The sequence below is a fragment of the Camellia sinensis genome, chromosome 13, assembly GCF_055761805.1.
Source record: "Camellia sinensis isolate YWXY chromosome 13, ASM5576180v1, whole genome shotgun sequence".
NCBI lineage: Eukaryota > Viridiplantae > Streptophyta > Magnoliopsida > Ericales > Theaceae > Camellia > Camellia sinensis.
This window is the reverse complement of record NC_138973.1, coordinates 72,669,165-72,692,824: the sequence shown is the minus strand read 5'-3', so window position 1 is coordinate 72,692,824 and position 23,660 is coordinate 72,669,165. Positions and strand designations below refer to the sequence as shown.

General features: G+C 34.3%; 2 protein-coding genes across 5 annotated transcripts in view; both read left to right on the top strand.

Annotated features, from left to right (window-relative positions):
• LOC114288990 (transcription factor jumonji (jmjC) domain-containing protein) overlaps positions 1–8,745 on the top strand; it is a 32,111-nt gene extending 23,366 nt beyond the window's left edge. For both annotated transcript variants that reach the window (XM_028232628.2, XM_028232626.2), the window contains 13 exons: positions 406–585; positions 709–770; positions 2,032–2,110; positions 4,044–4,193; positions 4,839–4,972; positions 5,183–5,303; positions 5,380–5,453; positions 5,933–6,077; positions 6,347–6,496; positions 6,680–6,775; positions 6,882–6,977; positions 7,085–7,284; positions 8,446–8,745. In XM_028232628.2, the coding sequence (XP_028088429.2) occupies positions 406–585; positions 709–770; positions 2,032–2,110; positions 4,044–4,193; positions 4,839–4,972; positions 5,183–5,303; positions 5,380–5,453; positions 5,933–6,077; positions 6,347–6,496; positions 6,680–6,775; positions 6,882–6,977; positions 7,085–7,284; positions 8,446–8,695 (1,737 nt within the window). In that variant the 3' untranslated portion in view covers positions 8,696–8,745. The remainder of the gene's footprint in view (positions 1–405; positions 586–708; positions 771–2,031; positions 2,111–4,043; positions 4,194–4,838; positions 4,973–5,182; positions 5,304–5,379; positions 5,454–5,932; positions 6,078–6,346; positions 6,497–6,679; positions 6,776–6,881; positions 6,978–7,084; positions 7,285–8,445) is intronic.
• Positions 8,746–10,315: 1,570 nt separating this feature from the next.
• LOC114288988 (Polynucleotidyl transferase, ribonuclease H-like superfamily protein) lies at positions 10,316–22,340 on the top strand. 3 transcript variants are annotated; one of them, XM_028232624.2, is made up of 8 exons: positions 12,698–12,842; positions 15,338–15,386; positions 15,477–15,625; positions 16,822–16,879; positions 20,954–21,022; positions 21,105–21,200; positions 21,880–21,969; positions 22,081–22,340. In XM_028232624.2, the coding sequence occupies exons 3-8, from the start codon at positions 15,477–15,479 to the stop codon at positions 22,129–22,131; spliced, it is 513 nt and encodes a 170-aa protein (XP_028088425.1). In that variant the 5' UTR covers positions 12,698–12,842; positions 15,338–15,386; the 3' UTR covers positions 22,132–22,340. The 3 variants fall into 3 exon arrangements, with proteins under 3 accessions (XP_028088424.1, XP_028088426.1, XP_028088425.1); XM_028232623.2 differs by lacking the exon at positions 15,338–15,386 and having other exon boundaries at positions 10,316–12,842; XM_028232625.2 differs by lacking the exons at positions 15,338–15,386; positions 22,081–22,340 and having other exon boundaries at positions 12,605–12,842; positions 21,647–21,934.
• The last annotated feature ends 1,320 nt before the right edge of the window (positions 22,341–23,660 follow it).

Genomic DNA, 23,660 nt, shown 5'->3' with positions numbered 1-23,660 from the left:
TGTATGGGTTCCACTGCACCCGCTTGATGCCTCTTAATAAAATTCTTTTATTTATTTAAAAATAAAGTAAAATATACTCTATAAGACTAAGAACCACTTACAAGGTCAAAAGTGGGCTCCACATCATCCAATACATGCCAAATCAAGACTTGAACATTAGAAGTCTCTATTTCATGCCTTTTATACACTTTAAAAGGGCATTTCCACTTGTGTCCACCACTTGGTTTCATTGCATGTCTATAAATAGTTCTGGAAGCTTTCAAATTTTGATTGGACATCCTTATTGTGTTTATGAGCTTCTTGCTTGTGTTAGTTTGTGCCCTTTTGTTTTACATTTTGCTTTGTATCTTTTCATATTTCATGTTGGCCTTTATCATGGAGGATTTTTATGTGTTTTTCTTCTAGGAAATTGAAATGTTGATGGAAGATGCACACCACCTTCCTGTTACATATGTATCCAGTTCTTTGTTTATCTTGTTAATTGATGGGGTAAATTGGCTGAAGAAAGTTGCTGAAATTTCTATGCCATGCAACCGTAGAAAATTCAAGTTGTCTGATGCTGAAGAAATTCTTGGGCAATCTCAGGTATTTCTTGTATTTCTGATGCTGTAGAAATTCAAGTTTTCATTTTTCTCCTCTTAGCATTTTTGTTAGTGTGCTTTCATTTTCACTCCTGATAAATATGCTCAAGGTATTTTCTTATTGCAGAGTATTAAGGTGTCCTTTCCACCGATGGTCAGTCAACTTGATAATGCTATCAAGAAACATAAGTGAGTGTTATTTGCATCGCCCTAAATTATTATTCTTTCTTTCTTTCTCTCTCTCTTTTTTTTTTTCCTCGTGTATATGTGTGTGTGTGGTTATTTCAGTCGTTCTCGAGTGATACAAATAAATTTCCAGTTGTAAGGTGTGAATGACATCATACAAAAATTATGTAACCACTAGCTCTGAAAACTCATTTGAACATCCCTGTATAACAAAAGGCAGGACACAAGTATATGTTCTGTGGATAATCATAATTCAAGAAACTTTGAATCAATCAAGTAACTTTTCAAAATGGATTCTTATATAAAGGCCGATTATTTTTTTAATGTATTGTAGTTATTATAAAATTTGCAATGGCAAAAACCTTATTTTGCAGTGGAGGCTTCCTATTATAGAGCCTCTATTTCAAATGGAGGCTTTCGGAGCCTCCATTCCAAGTCTAGGCTTATAATTGAATTTTCTACTTCATCATCTATTTCCTGTAAGGTGTGTGACTTGGGATGAAATGGGTCTAGATTGTGAAATAGGTTGGGGTCAAGACAACTCTAGTAAAATTTTCAAAGTCAACAATATTGTAGTAATGTTTTTGGTAAAGTTAACGTATATCTTTATTCTCCTCCAAGTAGTATTTCACCTTGCCAATTTTTGTCCTGAATATTTAATTGCCCTCTATAAGAAGCAGATTCTCTGCACCTATGGCTTCTCACATGAACGACGTTGCTTTATAAATTTATTCATTTTGGCACATTTGTATCTATTTGAAAGTTGTAAACCAATATTTCTTCCCCTTTTCCTCCTCCCCAGCACATATTATCTCTAAGGCTGGTGTTTGGATCTTGGATTGGGGGAGGGAAAAGAAAAATAAAGGGAAATGTCAATGAAATATATGTTAATTTTTTTTCACTTTTAAGGGGTCATAGAATTAATGCATTTAAATTCAAATCCGAACGTATTGATTTCCCAAATTGGCCCTTTGTTCTCACTCTTAAATATATTCATAGCCATTACAGGGATAGGTTTGGAAATTGTAAAATTTTATGGTTTGATTTTTCAAAAAGCACTACATTTTGGGACATCCTAAATTTGAAAGGACTTAAAATGTGGGACAGAGGGATTTATCCAAAAAATAAAATAAAATTGTGGGACAGGGAGTATATGTCTGGACCTTATGTTCTCACTATTTTAATTTTCAGTTTACTTACTATGTTGGCTACAGCTAGTGCATCTTTTCTTCAGCCTACTGACAGTTTCAACTGTGAATTGTAGTTTGTGGCTAGAGCAAGTGCGTCTTTTCTTCAGCCTAAAGCCAGACGACCGGTCATGGATTTTATTGTTACAACTAAAGGTATACTATGTTATATCCTGATTATTTATTGCTTTCCTGAACATTTTTATGCTTACATAGTTGTACCTTGTGCACAAGGCTCCTGCTTACAACATAATCTGGGAGAGGTAGTTAACATATAAAGATAAATAATGTTGATTTGGAATGAATGACTGATCTTATGCTTCTAAACTGCTGATCATGTTTCTTGAACGGTGCCAAAACTTCCATTTTGTTGTGACAAGTCTTCTGAAGTATTGATTTAAGTCCCCTTCCACCTTTTTTGACCAAAAAGATGGTAAATTGATGGATTATCTGATTCTGTTGAGGATCGTACCCATTCTTAGTTTACCAAAATATATATTTTTTTTCATTTATTTATTTTTATAGGTTTGTATATGTGCCATTTGTGGAAGCATCAACATTTTTTTTTCTAGCAACATTACAATTAGTTCTTTCCATCTAATCATCTAGTCTGGGATTTTGAGAGAATGGAGTCATGTAGTCAGCAGCTTGATGTGGTAAAAGTCCTTATAATTGTAGGAATTTCTTATATGACTTTCTGCTTCTAGAAGTAGCAAGTATGTGTACTCATCACTTACATCATTTCCTTCGTTGACCTAAGTAGTTTTTTTTTGTTTTTTTTTTTTGGGAGAAGTTCATTGTCTTAGGTAGCTTATGAAGCTAGTATATTCATATCCTATTCGAGAGTATTTCAAGTACTGAGTCTGGGTTCTTGTTGGAACCAAGTGCTTTGTTATTGCCTGGTATTGTGAGCTGTTAGTATTTTAATTGCTATAATGTTACATCTTGTCACACCCCTCCCTCTTTCAATGGGTGAGCCTTAGATTGTGAAAGAGGGGCTAAGGATGCAATCTAAAAGCTGTGGAGAATGGAGATAACAGATTGGGTCAACATTTTTTAAGTTGAAGTTTTGATACCTCTGTTTGCATTTGGTTCCCCAAATATTATACCAATTAAGATGTCTATGTCAAAGTGGAGTCATGTGGCCTGTCAAAGTGCAGATATCTGTGATTTGTGGCACTGAACTGCGGATTGCTTATTACTTCAATCCTGTTTCATGGATTTTTTTTCTTCTGATAATTAAATAAAGTTGAAAGGGGTGAAACCTCTTTACACTGTAGGGGTGAATTCTCTTTACACAGTGGGAGCAAAACTAAAAGACAACAACAAAACTAAACTCTCCTAAAAATCAATAGAAGTTAAAAACAATTAAAAAGCTATCTTGACAGCTGAAAATGATATGTATGAAGCAATTTTGCTTAGCCCTTTGTTTGTACCTAAGAAGCACGGACACTTCCAAGAAAGGAACTTGTTAACACTCGATGGATATTTCCCAACACTTGGACACTTATGAAACATATTACAAGTTTGAATAAAATAACTTGGCATTCAATAATAAAACAAAAACATTGTAAACTTATATCATATCACTCGTTACTTTTTGCACGTCTTTTCGTAAAATGTCAAATAGCCAATTCCCATACGGGACCTAAATATATAAAATTATATATTTTTCACATGTCCCTCACGTGTACATATTTTGAAAATTCGTGTCGGCGTGTCCATGTTCTTCCTTTGTAGGTTGGTACCATTTTTGTTTGGTTTCTTCTCATTTTCACTTAACTGATATTAACAAAACTAAGCTCTCTCAAAAGCAATAAAAGCAGGAGAGTCACAAAACTTCCTTAGAACTGAAAATGAAATTTATGAAACTATTCCATTTTCAATCTATAGATCCTCAAAAGTAATTTGCTTCTGCTCCCTCCAAATGTATCACATTAAACACATAGGAGCAACTATCCAAGACTGCTTCCTTAAATTACAAGCTCAACTAAGATTCTTGCCTTTTTCTTAGAATCTTGTTGGCATAATATTTGTTTGGTTTTTTCTCAATTTTACTTGACTACTTATATGATTGGATCACTTTCAGGAACGTGGGAGCACTGATGCCTTTAATTGCCCTGAGCTAGACATGGCTTCAGATGAAGTTCAAAAGGTTGAGCGATGGAAGCAACGCTGTGAAGACATTGCTGGGACTTCAGTTGGAGATATGACAACACTGCTACATACTTTATTAGAGGTTTGAAACAGATAATCTCTTTTAAATTTTATATTTTAGGTAAATCTTACTAACCCATGTGTGGTTTCTTACGATTGCAAGGACCTCCCCTCAAGTCTTTCAAATAAGAATGAGACCCTTTGTAAGAGTTGCCAATAACAAACACTAACAAAAATAGGTGTTTTACAAATTGTTCTTATACATTGGTTGTATTTTCAACCTAAAAAATGAAACATATGAGTGCATCTGAGAGGGAGAGAACATCATTGATTCCTCCAACCAATAATGTTCATGAGCACACTAACTTTCAAACACGCTAAACCCTTACCAACCATGGGCATCAATTCACGATCAAGGTGTATTTTTATTGAATTTAACTAATGTAAAGTTGGTATTTCATTATATTAAAATGCTGACATCATAGTTTTTTCTTGTCAATAAAGTTGACAGATCGTTTACAAGAGTTCCGTATATATTGATGGGTGAAGTGGTGGTGTAATTATAGAAATTTGAGGCTAGGTTCTTGCAATTTTTAGAAACCTCGGGGGTATTTATGCTGTTTGCTCCTTATTTTATTTATTTATTATTATTTATTTACTTCTCCAATTTTGTTTGATTAATTATGGTTTTCAGTAGACATATTAAAAATCTTTCTATGTTTAACAGATAATAAACACTCTTGATAAATCCTTGTACATATATGGCTTATCTAAGGGCTGCAAGGCCACAGAACTATGCATATGCTGCTTCGGTAATTTTGAGGATCAGGAGTTTTTAACTTGTTCGGTGTGCAAGGACCGGTAAGGTATCAAGGTCCAATTTCATTGTCAGGAGTCCTTTTTTCATTTTGTTGGCTGAAGAAAAAACTTGTGTTGGAAAATCATCGTTTTTGAGGTTTTAAAGGAGAATATTGAGCAATGTGTTAGTTTTGGAACTAGAGACAACTGTTTCTTTACTTGCATAATCTTACAATTAATCTGTATGTCACCACTTTCTGGTTATATTAACAGCTACCACGTGCGGTGCCAAAGTCCAACACCAGCTGATGCAAATGGTGCCGCATTATATTTGTGCCATTATTGCCACTTTTTGGAAAGTGGGAAAATCTCTCAAAATGGTGGCGGTCCGCTGGTAAGCATTTTTGTTCTCAAGGTGTCTTCGTACAGAGTTCAGAATTATGGTCTTACTTTCAGTTTGTGTCGTGCAGAAATTTGGAGGGAAGTGTGCTGGGTTGAATAAGCTTATTGAGCTTCTATCTGATGCTGAAGATTTCTCTCTATGGTAATAAGCAGGCTGTTGATTCATTTTTTCATAATGTATAGGTGTCCTAGTATGTTGACTTTTTGTGATGCAAAGTTAGTTCCGGTTAAAATGTTTGAAAGGGATTTCTTGGTGGCTGGTGATGGTTTATGGAGTCTCTTATTTGTGTATCCTGAAGAGTTTGGCTGGAAAAGATGGTTTATGAACATGGGGGAAACGCCCATATATATTGGTCACAGTTACCTAAGATTCCTCAGTGGTGATAGTGATGAAATATATATTCTAATGATTTCTCATTGGCTGAAGTCATGATTCTTTAGTTAGTATTTAGAGATGCTTTTGGTTATTTTTTAAATATATATATATATTTTATTATTTTTAGTTATGTCACAAACTAGAGGGAATAAAAAGAGTAGGAATGATTATGCAATGTGTTTCTTTAATCTTCAGTGGTAAAAAGATGGATGATTTCATCAAAATGATATGACTGCTGTTGACAGGATTGAGGAGAGAAGTATACTTCGCAAAGTTGTGGATAAATCTCTTGCATGTAAAGCTTGCTTAACAGAAATTGTGGATTTTGCTTTAGCTTATCATGATGAAGATTTCAGCATCGTTGCTGAAAAACTATCAATTGCAACGAAGGTACTTGTTGCTTGCCCTTACATTGTTTTCATTTATTTATGATATATTATGCTCAAGAAGCATTCATTTATTTTCCATTCTCTATCATAGTCGTTCTTATACAAGTCTCTTTCTGTCTGGAAATGTTTGTTCATGAATCATGAGTCTTATCTTCCTGGAATATTGTCAGCCTCTCTTTAGCTGCATTGCAGCCACAAATCATAGCCCTCCTGCACTCTTTCCGTTTTTTCTCCCTCTTCCTGCTTGGCATTGACTTTCATTGCATTCAGGCAGTAGAAGTGGCAGGTGTTTGTGATCATCAGGGTAATTGCAATTTTGAGCTGGCATTAGCAAGAAACTCTTGGCGAGTCAGGGCCAATAAACTGTTAGTAGGTCCGCAGAAGCCCACAATCCAACAGATTCAGCGACATTTGAAAGAGGTATTATTATTATATGGTTCATTATAGCCTGCTTTTTCATTCATGACCATCTTGGATAATTGCAATGAACTTTGACATGGGAAAAATGAAATAGAAGGAAAAAGATATTGGGTCGGATAAGGACTTTATGTTTGAATTTAGGTTAAGGATTATTAATCTCATCTTGTAAGTTCCATCTTGTAGGGCCTCGCTATAAGCATACCTTCTGAGGATCACTTCTGGAAGAAACTTACCGAAGTGAAACACGTGTGCACAGAGTGGGCAGATAAGGCCAAGAAGGTCCATGATTTTTTTGATATAATCTCAATTTCGTTTACTAAAAAAAGGATCTGTGTTAAGTTTACTCTGGCTTTTTAGTTCAAAACTGTTATTGCCCCTTCTACAGGTTTCAATGGACTCCGGAGCACTAGGGTTGGATAGGGTTTTTGAGCTTATTACAGAGGGTGAAAATTTGCCTGTTCACTTTGAAAACGAACTTATGGTAAGAAAAACATCTTCATGCACATGTAAGACTAATTATTTCATTTGGAAAAGGAGAAGTTCCTACTTTATAATTTAATCTACCTTATCTGTATGTTTGAAATGCAGTTATTAAGAGATCGAAGTATGCTTTACTGCATCTGTCGAAAGCCTTACGATCAGAGAGCAATGATTGCTTGTGACAAATGTGATGAGTGGTATCACTTTGATTGCATTAAACTCTCTGTTCCACCAAAGATTTATATATGCCCTGCATGTAAGCTTCAGGCAGAGGACCTGTCTTCATCACCAACAATTACCCTAGATAGGTAAGCATATTTCAGTGAATATGTATTCTATGAGGAAAACTTATTTCATGCACATAACTTTAGTTCTTCCAAATCTTGTTTCAAATTTATATTGGTGTTGGTTTGATCGAGAGGGCATATCTTGCGTTAATTGTTAAATAATTGGTGGCAATGGTTTTTTTCTCAAAACCCTGACTTGCTCTCCCTGGCCTTCCTCTTATCCTTCTGACATCAAATTAACTCTCGGCATTGATGCATTTAATGGTCTTTGTTGCATAATATGTATTAAATTTCCCTCGTATCTTTTTCAGTTGGCCACATAACCTTCTTATAAATTCTTTCTTGTGCAGAAACCTCTTTAAATAATAAATAATTTAAGGAAAATAATTCATCCACACAATTTCTTTTCCCCAAATCCCCCAACTGACGTGGCAAGCAAAATTTGGAAAGTCGACATTTAAATATTTTCTAAAAAAACTCTCCTTACATGCATTCTGTCTTGCCACCTCATTAGGGGGATCGTGGGAGAGAGAAATTGCGTGGATGTAGCACTGCTGATAATTTAATGCTGCACGGCAGCCGTGGGCATTTCTCCAATCTTTCAATTTGATGGTCAAAGTCATATTGAATTCTTCCGTCTTTCTGACTTCTGCAATTAATTGCCCTCTATAAATTTTTAATTGTCTGTCTTGCTTATTATGAAACATTGTTATCTTAATTATATGTGCATGCATACATGCACTGGTATCTAATTAGATGGTTGCAATTGCAATCTCCTTTTTTTTCCCCTTTATTCTTTGCTTGTTAACTTTTCACTTTGTTCGTTTTTGAAATGATAACTTGGATACTTGTTCAATCATAAATTGTTGTACCATTGCTAGAACATGTATAATGAGAGAACAGAACAATTGTCTCTGCTCCGATGTGTTTGTGGTAGACACTGACTAATAATGTTGGAGGCTCAAATTTTGTAGGAAGTAAAATTACTAGCTTACGTGAAACAAGATCTCAAAATATTCCCAGTAATTTCTTGATGTTGCTGTGCTGAATGTCATCTATTATCATCTTTTATCTTAAACCACTCATTCAAATGGTGTTAGCTGTCAGAAAGCATTCATACCTCCTATATTTTTTGCAGTTGCTGATCCATTATCTTCATTTGTTTCATTTTGTGTGATACAGATCAATTGGGTTGAACTGTGAAGAGCCTCAAACGCCCTCTCCACGGCGCAGAGAGTTGAGATGTAAATCAAGAAAACCAAAGTCCAGCACAAAGCGAAAGTTGCTGGTAACTGCAGATGACAGTAATGTCTTGAGGCATTCTAGTGGGATTGAATGTTTGTTATGGAGAAACCGCAAACCTTTCAGAAGAGTAGCTAGAAAACGCTCGCAGCTTGAGAGCCTGTCTCCATTTTTTATTATTCAAAAATAATTGTCAGATAGATATCCATCATTTTATCAATTCAATTGATTCTTAACACATTTTCATGTTTTCTTGCCACCCCCCCCCCCCCCCCCCCGGGGTTTTACCGTGCCCCAAAAGGTGGCTACTCTCTCTCTAGAGATAGAGAGATTGCATTTTTGTATTGATAGGCATGCCTTGGCAAACATGATGATTGCAGGAGAGGGGAAAATAAATGTTGTTGGTTGGGGTTAATCTAATTTTAGAACTAGTAACTTTCAGATAAGAAAGGGTCAACTTTTGATATAAAAGTGATTTCCAGTTCTCTTGTTAGGGGTCCCCTGAATTTTATTTAGCAATTATTTATTTTGTCAAAGTCTAGAAATCTTGCTATCAATAATGAGTTTTTGGGCAGTGGTTTGGTCAGATGCAAAGGCTAAAAAAGTTATTCCCCCCCCCCCCCCCCCCAAATTTTTTGTTGTCTTTAGTTATTTATTTATTTAATTTAAATGCCTAACTTGTTATAAAAATAAATTAAAAAATGTAATCAGCCACTAGCAGATAATTTGTCTATTGTTAGCTCTGATATTCACATGTTGCTTCTTAAGTAGATGAGTTGTGCTATACTGTAGAGAGAAGATCCAAGACAATATATAATTGTTTTTTTTTTGAATATATATAATTGTTGTTAACTACAGGTTTTTTTGTTTTATCTTTTGGTTCTGTGTTACAATGTGATTATACCGACTAATTTTTGAATAAAAAAAAATCCAAGTATTAAATTTGATCATAATCTGTTGCTAATGCACTTCTAGATTGGGAAGATGTAACCATGTATGGCTTTCCTTCTAGTTGAACTTTGAGCATGATTGATAGTGTTTTGGTTTTTGGTTGTTTGTTTATATTTTTTGAAAAATAAACTTCTTGTTTTATAAATTATATGGCTCTATTTTTTTTAATGTTTTTATTATTTAAAATTTGAAAACTGTAAATAAAAATACAACCGACTAGTTGTGTTTTTTTTTTTTTTTTTTTTTTTGGGGGGGGGGGGATGTGTGTGTTTTGGTTTCAGTTGAAAAAGAGAAATGTCACAGCTTCTGAATGACTTGCTAATATATATATATATATATCTATAATAAGTCAGGACAGTTTTTGAATTTTGAACATATTTTTGTCTTATTAGGACGTTTGAATGGTTCAAATCTGTTCAAATTATAAAACAATGACTGAGATATATTTTTTTAAAAATGTCTATATTTTTTATTTTCCCGCTTCTCTCTCTTGCTTTTTTCTTTTCTCACCCATCTTTCCATGATTCCACTTTCCTCCCTCTTTTCTTTTTATTTTTTTATTTTCTCTCATTTTTATTTTTCTCTCTATTTGTTTATTTATTTTTTTTTTTTATTCACTTATTTTTATTCACACCGTATCTATATATTGCAAGTTTGAAATGAACCTTGCACAGTAAATGAGATGAGTGGTAAATTATTTAATTCTTGAGTTTTAAAATATAGAGTATAATATAAATATACCTGTTGAGATTTGTTTAAAACATAAATTATCTTTTGTGGTTTAAAAAAATTACAAATGCTCATTTGTTAGAATTTTTTATTTAATAGAATTAATGGGTAAATTACAAATACACTACTTGAGATTTGATTAAAATATGAATATTCTCCTGTGGTTTTGAAGATTACATTTCACTCCCTGAGGTTTCGAATTTCATAACAAATCGCCAATTTTATTAATAAATTATTAAGTCAATTAACAATTTTTAATGATGTCAAAAACATGTTTTAATTAATAATTTAGGTAATTTTATTATTGTATAGGAGAGCAATTATGAATTTCATTTTTTTAGTTAATTCTATTAAATAAAAAATTCTAATAAGGGAGCATTTGTAATTTTTCAAACCGTGGGTGTCAATTTGTATTTTAAGCAAATCTCAAGATTGTATTTGTAATTTACCCAGAATTAATTGAAAAAAATGAAAATTTTAAACTGCTTTTCTATATAATAATAAAATTATTTAAATTATCAATTAAAATAAAATTTTGATATAATTAAAATTCTTTATTAATTTGATGATTCATTAATAAATATGGCCAATTGTTATGAAATTCGAATTGTCAAGAAGCGGGATGTAATTTTTAGAACCATCAGAAGTAATTTATATTTTAAGCAAAATTGTATACTTGTAATTTACTTTAAAATATATTTATATTTATATTTAACTTTAAAACTTTAGTTTTTGAAATGTGTCCATATTTTTATTTATTTATTCATATAACAAGTTCATTTCAAGCAAACTTTTAGCTTGTAATTTTGTCGAGCCGAAGGAGCCTTTTTTGTCTTGTCGAAGGACCTTTTTCGTCCTGAATCAAGCCGAAGGAACTTTTTCGTCTTGCCATCCTACATACATCTTCATATTTTTACAATTATTTTATCTATTTTTCATTGATTTGTAATTTCGCATTTGAAAGTATTACCACCCCTCACATTTTTGTTTTGTTGTATTTTGTTTTTTCAATTTTTATAAATACATTGAATCTAATTAACAAATTAGTTTTTTCTTAAATTCCAAACACAACTATTATTTTTTTTGTTTTTCAAAAGAACACCAAAAAAGAGTTTCATTTTGAGAGATTAACCAATAATCTTAAATGTTAAAATTGTGATCCAGTTAGTCTCGAGATTTTTCTTAGGTTCTGTTTGGTTCTATTAGATGTATAATGACAAATTTAACCTTTTGTTGGGTATTACAGTGGGAAGAAACAGGTATCATAGTAAAAAAAATGAACAAATTACATATACCTCCCTCGAAGTTTAGTTAAATTACAGATATTCCCTTGAGGTTTCGGAAATTACAGATACCCTCCTGAGGTTTATATTTCATAACAAATTACTCCCTAAGGTTTATATTTTCATAACAATTTGTCCCTTAATTTGCTATGCAAATAGTGGGCGTATCTGTAATTTCTCAAACTTCAGAGGGGTATCTGTAATTTTGCTAAATCTCAAGGGAGTATATGTAATTTGTCCAAAAAAAAAATACACAAAGTTTTTTTAGTCTTCCTTTGTGGTGAATCATGTCACATCAACAATCTCCCAATCTTTTGTTGGGCTTTTATTAGGTATTATAGTAGAAAAAAGTAGATGTCATAGTAACAAAAAAAAAAAAAAAAAAAAAGAAAGAAAAAAAAGAGTACGTTATATCTTTTTTAAAACCTTTCCTTGTTGTGTAACATGCAACATGCCATATTATTTGGATTTTGTTGGGTGTTTGGGAAAAAAAGTGAGTGTTACCATGAAAAAAAATACACTATAATTTTTTTAAAACCTCTTCTTGTGATGGAATACACCAGAAGTTTTTGTTGGATGTTACCGTGAAAAAAGTGGGTGTCACAGTGAAAAATGTTACAACCATTCAACAAAAATTATCAAACATACAAAACAAGATCTCATAGTTATATTGTCAATACCAAAATAAAAAAAATATGGAATTGATTGGAATAACTGTTTCTGAGATTGGGACATTTTGGTAATTTTCTCCTTTCATTTTCAACTTTTTTGTAAATTACATTCATACAAAAATAAAAGTGACAAGTATTTTTAAAATTTTGTATTATTTAAATTAAAAACCCCAAAAAAAGTGAAAAAAAGTGAGTGTCACCATGAAAAAAAATCAACAATGATAGAGACCGTTAATTTTGGAGCTCTAAAAAGATCACTAATGGCATGACACTCAATAAAAAAAAAAAAAATACAACACCAAAGCCAAAACATCAAATCATTCATGGTGGGATCCACTGCCATATCATTAGTGATAGTACTAATTAGTGCTCTCACTCATTTTCTATAAAAAAAAAAATATGGAATTGATTGGAATAACTGTTTCTGGGATTGGGACTTTTTGGTAATTTTTTCCTTTCATTTTCAACTTTTTTGTAAATTACATTCATACAAAAATAAAAGTGACAAGTATTTTTAAAATTTTGTATTATTTAAATTAAAAACCCCCAAAAAATGCCATACTCGCCTCGCCATTTCTAATTTTTGGTGGTCGCCGCTATCTTTTTGTTTGCAGCTAGCCTACAAATCCAGAAAAACCGTTTCAAATATCGCTCTAATCTCAGGCTCAGGCACTTCCATGCTCTCATACTCCTACAATCTAAGGTAACTCTCTCTCTCTCTCTCTCTCTCTCTCTCTATATATATATATATATATATGTTTTGATGAATGCGCTTAGCTAAAGTTTTCGTTCTCCAACTGTTTGTTGAAACGACTGAGAGAGCAGATATGTTTTGATGAATGCGCTTAGCTAAAGTTTTCGTTCTCCAACTGTTTGTTGAAATGACTGAGAGAGTAGATATGTACATATATATATATATATATATATATAAGCCTTGTATATACTACTCTAATCAGATTTGTTCATTTTAGTTTGAAGTGAGAACTCAACATTTCCAGTGGTGGGTGCTTGTAGACTTCTGAACATGGGATGATTTCTGTGGAGAAAGATTGATAGTCCTTTTTTACTGGAATTATGCACCTGTTATCTATACTATCTATACTTGTTCAAGTTTGGTTTGAATATTTTAAGGAGTTTTAAAATTTATTCAAGCTTGGTTCGTTAAACTTTTGAGCCGATTTCAAATGAACTTTGTTGAGCTGAGAGTTCAAATAGTTTGGTATTTTTATATAGTTTTAGGCTTGTCGAACTGAGCTGAACGAGCAATTGACTGTTCAAGTTAGGTTTGAAAAGTTTAACAAGGTCCAAAATGTGTTTAAGATTGGCTTTTTTACTTAACGAACTGAGTTTGACAGGCTCGAGATGTTTGGTTCATTTATTGCCCCTATTTAGTACTAGCTATACAATATTTACACACATATAATGTGAGCAGCCTATTTGGTGTGATCATAACCACAAGTTGTGTCACGCATCTTTTAGTTTCAAAATTGTCCACCGACAAGCTAGATTTTCAATTTGTTAGGATTGAAACGGTTGAGTTTCCTACTCTTTTTCATGAGTCCAATGTCTCTGCCATGTTTTTCTGCAATAATCTTGTTGTGCTTTTATCATAGCAAGACGTTAGCAAAGTACATAACTCAATGGTTCGAGCTAAAATTGAACTAAAATGACATTAAAACCACATACTCTAAAACGAACATCAATAACCACACAACCTTAATTTTTTACAATTTCAAACAAAAGTTTGATTATTTATTCTAAATCTCGACACAAAATTTACAGAAATAGAATGCATGATGTTGGTCAAAAACATATTTCATAAATTAATATACAAAACAATCAATTTAGGGGAAAAAAAATATGCAATGAAAATAAGGGGTATGTGCCATCTTATTAATGGTATTAGGGCTATGGGTAGATTGTATGTGGTTAGATGCAAGGTGAAATTGCATGTACATTTAGTCGGGTTGAGTTGGTCCGTAGGTGGATTGACAAATTTTAACTAGTAAGCCAACTGATCCACCCAATCCACTCACCCGTACGGGTTAATTTGGTCGGTTTGGGTTGGACGGGTTGACAGGTTGTCGTTTTTTGCCCCACACCTTGTAGAGAGACCGATTGCAGAGAATCCTCATTGTTCACCCCCATTACATAACAACCCATGACCCAGACCAGTTAGTTTCCTACTCTTTCACAAGTTCTTCGACAACCCAGTAAGTCTCAATCTCCACGTTGTCTCTCCTTTGCTCCCTATTCTGTGAAATGAATGAATGCGGTTTTTTATTTTTTATTTTATAAATAAATGTGTTCCTTTGTATCCAATACCAATCTTGGATAAATTTTTGTACTTCCTTGTTTATACTGATTCAATGGTCATGCCGCAATTCCTAGCTGTAGTAACTATGTTACATGAACAGATCAATAAGCTTCTCCCTCTCCCACTATCTGTATCTTGCATGGTTGCATCCTTCTTTTGCTCTGATACTTTTAAGTTTTGGTGTCTCATTTTATGGTCTAAGGTACAAAGAAGTTGTTACACATGTTCTACAACCTTCTCTAAAATGCATCTCATTCATTCACTTTCAATTGGTTTTAAAATCTCAAATATTTTTGGGGTTATGAGTTTATATAGTTTGATGATATGTGTTTTTTAAGTTCATGTAGATTTAAAATCACCAAACGTTTGAGCTTTGGCTTATGAGGAAAGTTGTAGTATATGCTTGGTTGGAATATTGTTTTTGAATGGATCTTTAGTAATTCAGATTAGCATTTTTCTTTGTGGGAAACTGATGCAGAATTAATTTTTCATTGAAAAAAATGAGCCTCATAAATAAGCTTCACCTTTACTAGGGCCGGCCCTGGGCATAGGCCTACCAGGCCATGGCTTAGGGCCCCTCAAAATAGACCCAAAAAAGGGGCCCCCTCCAATTATAATTTAGTGTAATATAGGTATGTTTTAAGTCCAAAAAAAAATTTAAAAAGGCCCAAACTAACTTAAAATAAATTTAAAAAGGCCCAAACTAACCTTTACTAGATTATAATGTGAACAACTCAATTGGTGTGAACAAAAACTGAAGCTATATAACACTTTTTTTCCATTCCAAAAAAAAATCATAAAAAATTGTTACCATCCAAATACTCATATCTCTACTAATTGTAACTTTTTAATCTTTGCATCATATCACTCTTTCTTTGCAGCCAATTAAGATTTCAAACATGGTAGAATTGCACACAACTGGCCACTAGTGTATGTATATGTTTTTTTGTGCATGACATGCACTCCACATCGTGTTTATCAAAGTATTAGATGTAACACTTTCAAACTATGGATATGTAGATGAAATATGTGAAGGCATTCAATTTGTTCCATGATTTGATGAAGACGAAACCATTAGAACGAGGGCGTTTGCTTGGTCTCGATGTTGGTGATAAATATGTCGGTCTAGCTGTTTCAGATACAAACAACAAGATTGCTTCACCTCTGAGGTATGAAACTTCATTGGACACAATAAGTTTGAATGTTTTCGTGCTCTCTCTTAGGCATTTCATGGAAGTTCTATGTTTTTTTCAGCAGGACATTGTAACAAGTAACCACTATTGCTATAAAATTCACTAGCATAGTATGATCTACATAGAGTTAAGGATATTTGTTGTGTGTTTTCTGGGCACTTACTGGGTGCTACCTGACATGGTAAAACTAATGGTGCTTGGTCTACTGGGTTCTTGTTTCCCTTTGCGCATTGAACGTTAATCTGAATATTCATTCTTTCTATCAGCCATTCTGCAAGACCTTTCATAACATTTAAAGTAAATAAAAACTTAATAATTTTTCTGTCTTTGCTAATCAATTTTATGAAGAACTAACTCACTGTTTCAACTTTCAACCATATTTTGAAATGTTTAAAATTTGCCTTTGTTTTGAGTCAATTTAAAATGTTTTCTACTCAAAATACTCAGCATTTAGATATTTAGTTTTGCTTCTGAAAAAAATTATGCTGAAATAGAAAATTTGAAACCTTTTTTGTGACTTGGTCATATGCGCCTTTCCATTCCATTCTGCAAACTGTGCTTGTTATTTGTGGACAATATGCCAGCAGCCCACTTTGATCTATGTTGCAACTCTGGTACTTACAATGGAATAGGGCATCAAGAACAGGTGGAGTATATGTATATCAGCCTAGTTGATATGTTGGTGGATGCTCCTACTTGCCAAAGCTCCAATATGCACTATAAATTTGGGTCTAAATATAGTTAATTACGCTTGCTTGATGTGGTATATTTGGGAAGATCAAGGTCTTTTATGGTTTGGAGGCCCACATCGGACAAGTATTTGTTTTTTGATAGCTTCACAGTTAGGGTACGTGAAGGGTGATGTTTTTTTGGATTTCCTTGAACATATATACCTTTCTTATGCATCATGTTTACCTGGGTTTTGGTCCATTTGGCAACTCTAATTAGTTATTTACTTAATAAAAAAATATAAAAAAAAGTGATGATGGGATTAAACTTGCAAGTCTTGGTGAAAGCAATTATGACTCTGTTCTAGTCCCTTGGTTTGTGTTAACATAAAGGATTTTTTTGTATCAAGTGTGTTTACAAGACAAACCATTTGTAGTTGTCGAAATTTGTTGTGGTCTTTATGTATGGTCTTAGAATAATGTTGGTTGTTGTCTATGCATCAGTGTACTGATTCGGAAGAAATCAAAGATTGATTTGATGGCAAGTGATTTTCAAAGCTTGGTGAGTTCGTAATTCTCCTCTCTCTTTTTTTCTCCTCTGAAATCACTCCTTTTATGTTTGGAGGGTTAACTTTGCTTGAAACAAAATTTTAAGTGTAATTTTACATACTGTGGAGAATCTTTAATCCGAAATTTGTTATTATGTTCTTACTGGAGAATACCAAGATCATGGCTCTAATTATTTCAACAGCAGTTGATTTTGTCTTTTTGGGGTACTCACCAGCCACAGCTTTCCTTTCCTACAAAAAATTGTTTAAGTGGAGGTGAATATTGTTGCTTTTGTGGTGTATTATTGTTAAGGGCAACTGATTTATTACTTGCCCTGGGAAATTTATTTTCTTGTGTAATAAAAGATCTGGAAGATTGTTTTTCTTTATTAGCTGTGACACCTCTGTATTAGAATGTCACTTTTGCCCTTAATTTGATTTATGCTGAATGATGAGTAATCCGATTTCAGGCATTGTGTTTATTCTCTGTAATCATCTGTTACTAGTCCAACAAAGTAATCAGCCAGTTCTCGCTGCAGTACATGTGACAGTCTCCAGTTGTGGTTACATGCTATAAATGTAGAAAAACTTTTCAGAAGGAAATTCTTTTTTTGTTTTTGTTTGTGTGTGCATGTGCGCCCTATGATTGGGATGAAAACTTTGATGTTATTTGATACCTTGGATCGCTTATCCAAAAAATATATATATTTACATAAAGTAATTTGAGACCTTGGATCATAGTGTAGGCTCTACTGACATTTGGTTTATGCTGACATATGTATTTAATTCATGGTGTATTACACAAAGGTATATAATGACTTCCAAATATGATGGTGGTTTAAGAGTTTGTAAGTGTGGTAGGTAGAATTGAGTGTGTTAGGTGAGAGTTGAGTGTGGTAGGTAGATGTAAGTGTGTTAGGTGAGAGTTGAGTGTGGTAGGTGAGTATGTTTTTCTCTTCTATATATAGGAGAGTCATTGTAAACATTAATAACTATCATAATACATACAATTTATTCTCTCTGTATTTCTCTCTTTATACATCAACTCTAATATGGTATCAGAGCTAGGTTAAGAACCTATTCATTCTGCTTCACCGGCGGGCGGCAGCCTCGCCTTGGCCGCCCTCCGGACCTCTACCTATTCCATCTCTAAACAGTATTTTCGCTACATGTAGATTTCCATCTCTAAACAGTACACTTGCTGCACATGCTCCTCCATTTACTCCCTGACTAAGAAATTCCTTCTCAGTGTCCAAATAGCCGCGATGTATGGCTGCTTCTAACTGATCTTCTTCGTCTCTGACAAATTCAAGTGCTTTCACAATGTTCTTTCCCAGATTTTCAGCAACATAATCTGCTACCTTCTCATCTATTGGCCTCTACGCCTCGCCGGAAAACCAGCTCCACCGCAAGTGCTCCAAACCGCCTGCGGAACTCCGGCATACACCTCCCCGGCAGTCCTCCGTTGCCGCGGCTTCGACGACGCAAAGGCCGACGCCTGGTCTTGCGGTGTCATCCTCTTCCTCTTGCAGCAAACTCCTTGCCCATGGCAGGGCACTTTTCTCTCCCCATTTGATCCAATCCGAGTCTCTCTCTTCTCTCTCTCTACAATGGCGAATTTGCACCATCAATATCTGAGAAAACCATTACTTGTTTGACAAGGTTGGATCATAACAGGGCCCTTGGTCAAGTCTCAGAGAGATTAACTGTTCCGGTATCTGATGTGAAAAATGTTATTATTTGGGGAAATCATTCATCAACCCAGTATCCTGATGTTAACCATGCTACTGTTAAGACACCAGCTGGAGAGAAGCCTGTGCGTGTGCTTGTTGCTAATGATGAATGGTTGAATGGAGAATTCATAACGACTATACAACAACGTGGTGCTGCTATCATCAAGGCTAGAAAGCTCTCTAATGCGTTATCTGCTGCTAGCTCTGCTTGTGATCACATACGTGATTGGGTCCTTGGAACTCTGGAGGGCACTTGGGTTTCTATGGGTGTATACTCTGATGGCTCATACAACGTGCCAGCTGGGCTTATTTAAATATATTTTTAAAATTTTTCCATTCTAAAATATTCTCCACCCAACACCATCATCACATTTTCCACCGCCCAAACATTCTTTATCTTATATATATATATATATATATATTTTTCTTTTTCTTCTTTCCACCGCCCAATTTTTTATCTTTTATTACAAAAAAAAAAAAAGCAACCTTCTATTCATTCCATCTCATTTTTCTGCTCCGTCTTGTACCTTCAAGCCATTCGGATTTGCACAAAAAACTCATTTTATTCATATCGGGACTTCGCCCTGATCACAATTTTACACACACACAAAAAAAAAAAAAAAAAAAAAAACAAACAAACAAACAAACAAACAAAAACCCAAACAACCACATCCACAGGCGGGATTTTTCTTCTCTACTCTGCTGCCGGTCTTTTCTTCTTGCCTCCGTCCTGGGCGGTCCTTGATGGTGTTGCCTCCGTGTTTCCCACTCCACTGGGCACGATCACTACTCCCTGCTCCTCCACTGCAGCATATGGCGGACCTCCAAATCGGAACATAACGGTGGCCTTCCGCTTCAGCTCCTTATTTTCCGCCTTTAGCACACTTATCTTTGCTCGCGCATCCTTATACATGCGTTGGAGCAGAGCCAGTTGAGCATTTAACTGTTGCACCTCATTTGTCCTACTTTGCAGCCGGTTCGACAAATTTGTGACCGCCGTCATGGTCTCCACACATGACTTCAATGTATACTGATTCGCCTCAATATCTGATTGCACTGCCATTCTTTGCTCCACAGACCGCATAGGAAAGGTCAACGGAGCAAACTCAGGGGCGTTTGGTTGCGGTTCAAGGGCAACCGCACCGGTTATCTCTCTTGTGGACTCGTTGAGGTCGGGAAAGAGCGTAAGCAGACCACGGGAAGAAGAGACCATGTTCTGGGTAGCTGAACGGGAAGAAGAGGCCATGTTATGGGTTGCTGAGTGTTTCAGAGAAGGGTTGGTTACAGAGTATTTCAGAATGACAATGTTCAGAGATTTCAGCCTGGGTTGGTTTACACAGCCTCCGCATTGGTTTATATCGCCAATGACGACGCGGCCGACACGCCGCTCTGTCGCTCACGTGCCTCGCCGCGTGTCCGGCACAACTTTTGATGGCTCGACGCTTTCTGTCGGGCACGACTTTTGATGAAGTGGGCGCGCCTTTTGAGGGCGCGACTTTTGAGGGCTCGATATATATATCTACATGTATATCTTTTGGACAACCTATATACACACTCCTATAGTGTCTTGTACATCGGTCCGACATGACCTCGTAAACTGTCTTCTACAACGGTCCGACATGACCCCATAAACTGTTTCGACATTGATTCCGGTTAGCTTTTACAAAGGTCTGACATGACCTCGTCCACTGTCCAGACTTTATCTGCTACAACGGTCTGCCACAACCATCCAGTGTCCTCTACAACGTTATGACACAACCATCCAGTGTCTTCAACAACGGTCTGACACGACCATACCGTGTCTTCTATCCTGTTTTATTTTATTTATCAATTTACTTTTCTGTTTTGTTACTCTCTCCAAACTCAAGTTGGTTAGTATCTATCCTCCTTGAGTTTGAGGGGGACTGTAAGTGTGGTAGGTAGAATTGAGTGTGTTAGGTGAGAGTTGAGTGTGGTAGGTAGATGTAAGTGTGTTAGGTGAGAGTTGAGTGTGGTAGGTGAGTATGTTTTTCTCTTCTATATATAGGAGAGTCATTGTAAACATTAATAACTATCATAATACATACAATTTATTCTCTCTGTATTTCTCTCTTTATACATCAACTCTAATAGAGTTGCCAAGATATATTTACCACAATTGAGGTAAGTATGCCAGGAAATGGTTTATTACTTCAGTAATTAGTTGATAGGGGATAAATATCCACAGTGCTATGCATCTTTGCCTTTCAAATCACAAGTAATGTGGGAATGGTTATGAAGTTTGAACCATTTTTTGTCCTTAATTATAGTCACATGTGCATTCTGTTTGCATGCAGATCTCTGAACTCTCAAATTGAACCTTTTGTTTGTGTGCAGATCTGTGAACTCTCTCTTACAGGCTTCGTTTTTGGCTATCCTTTCGATAGGCTCAGAAGCAGTCCAGATGTGTGCTTTCATTTCAGAAATCATTTTTGACTTGTCTGATTTACTTCCTACTTACAATATCTTTTCTTCTCCTTTTCATTAGGCTGTGCAAGTGAAACTTTTAATTGATGACCTCTGTAAAACAGGGAAACTGGAAGGTTTAAAATATACCTTTTGGAATGAATGCTTCACATCAAAGGTGGGTACTTCTAAATTTGGACTTTCGTCAGCGACTGAATAAATCATGATCCTTTTCCATGGTTATATCTTTTTATTTTAGCACATGCAAATCTTTTTGATTTTCCTGTTGGTGGAACCCTTGGGGATGTGATACTACGCCGAATTGCCAATTTTCTAACTAAATATCCAATGTGTTATTTCTTTATTCCTTATTTGTTTTGGTTTTGGTTTTGTTTTTTGAGTTTGAAGATTTAAGCATTCATAAATTTAGGAGGCTTTCAAAGACCTAGCTTAGGCCTAGCAGTAGGAGAAATCTGCCAAATCTGGTTAAATAATTTAGAATGAATCACACTGATTCTGTTCTCACTTAATGACTTATCTTTATATACACGATCTCTGCGCAATTTTATTTGATAATGTTGACAGGAATTATCAATGATTGTGGTGCTTATGATTTGTACGCAGAATGTGGAATTATTGTTGAAACCTTTAAATTTACAACCGGTGCTATCCAAAAAGTGTTTTTAGGCCTAGCAGTAGGAGAAATCTGCCAAAGCTGGTTAAATGATTTAGAGTGAATCATACTGATTCTGTTCTCACTTAACGACTTATCTTTATATACACGATCTCTGTGCAATTTTTTTTGATAATGTTGACAGGAATTATCAATGATTGTTGTGCTTATGATTTGTACGCAGAATGTGGAATTATTGTTGAAACCTTTAAATTTACAACCGGTGCTATCCAAGACGATAATAGACAAATTTGCTGCTGTCGGAATACTCCAGGTATTTCTCTTCTTGGACATGCAATAGGTTAGTAGAAATTCCTAGTAAAAAGATTAGAGGATTCTATTTGTGACATCGATTAGGTTGACCTGTATATTGGTTGTTTGGCAGGCATACCTAGATTATGCGAACAGGAATCTAAAGTTGAAATCAGCAGGGTAAGACCTCCAGAATGGTGAGAGCATCTATAAATTTTATGAATGTTCTTCTTGTATGAGAGCCTCTTTATCAAACCTAAGCTACTATAGTTATGATCGGTTGAACGATTACATATTTATATCTCCAACTGATATTGAAATTCATGGCCATCTTTTGATGGCACATTACTTTTTACTATGAATGGAATGGAAGTACTTTAGCTCTTTATCACAGCCTCACTGTGTTTTGAGAATGTTTGTTGTTATTTGAGTATGTGGTGGACCATAATTTTGGTGGCTTATTAAGGTTCCAAATTTGTTGGTATTTGCTATGCTGCAAGGTGTTAGAACATTCGCAACCTTTCATCAATTCTTTCATTTTATTTGATTTTAAATTTGAGTAAAAAATTTTAATTTGATATGAACTATTCCAATCCTTTCATCAAAATCTTTTTTAAAAATTCCTCTTATCCTAAATTTTCCTTTTCAAATTATTTTCATCAAATTTGATAGGAAAAAAAAAAAAAAAAAAAACTTCTCCAATACTTTATTTTTTTAAATTATTATCAAATGTAAATTTGATGAAAGATATGTAAAGTTTTCAATTTGATGAAAACAATGACTCCCTCGATTTTATGGAATGTGATTGTTTTGAGTATGATTTATATACCGATCTTTTTATTTATTATAAAAAGACGTGTAAAAAAATAAATGGTTGATATGACTCAAATAAGCCAATAAACCAAATTAGTTTATTTTTGTGTACCCAAAAACATTGAAAAAAAGCAACTTATTTCTAAAAAGCAAAAAACAGCTTGTTGTGGCTGTTTTCTTGGTTGGAAGGAGCAGAAATAAGCAAGATGTGAATTTATTGAAATTCCCTCATTTGTTTCATTGACTAGGGCATGCCATCATGTGGTTTAGGGTAAAATTGGAATTGCACATTATTGACAAATGATGTGATATCATATTACAATAATTTTATTAACTCAAAAAAGCCACCTAAAAAGCAATTGCCAAATACATTTGTAAAAAAGCAACAAAAAAGCATTACCCAAATTAACTCATCAAATGTAAATTTGATAAAGGATTTGTTGAAATTCTTAATTTGAGGATAATAATGACTCATTCTTGATTTGATAAATATTTAATGAAAGAGAAAAGGAGAAGGAATGGAGATGGTCTTAACCACAATAAACTAGGGAGGGCCTTTTTCTCAAATTTGGAATTGAAAAATGCACTTTCTTAGGAGTGAAATTTTGAAAAGATGGTATTTTGAAAAAGGCTTTTTAGACATACCCCACCCAAAATATATTTGTTTTTGCATAAGAATAAGACATTTTCTTAGAACAGTTCAATGTAATTGTATTAATATAAAAAAAATAAAGTAAACAAACAAGAACAATAAGGTTCCAAATGACCAAGTAAGAAACCTAATAGAAACTACAAACAACAAAATACAAAAGGCACCAAAAAAAGTTGCGGTACATGAAAAACTATAAATCTTTTCAAAGATGTGGTTTGTAAAAAACAAGATCTGATCAAACCAGATGT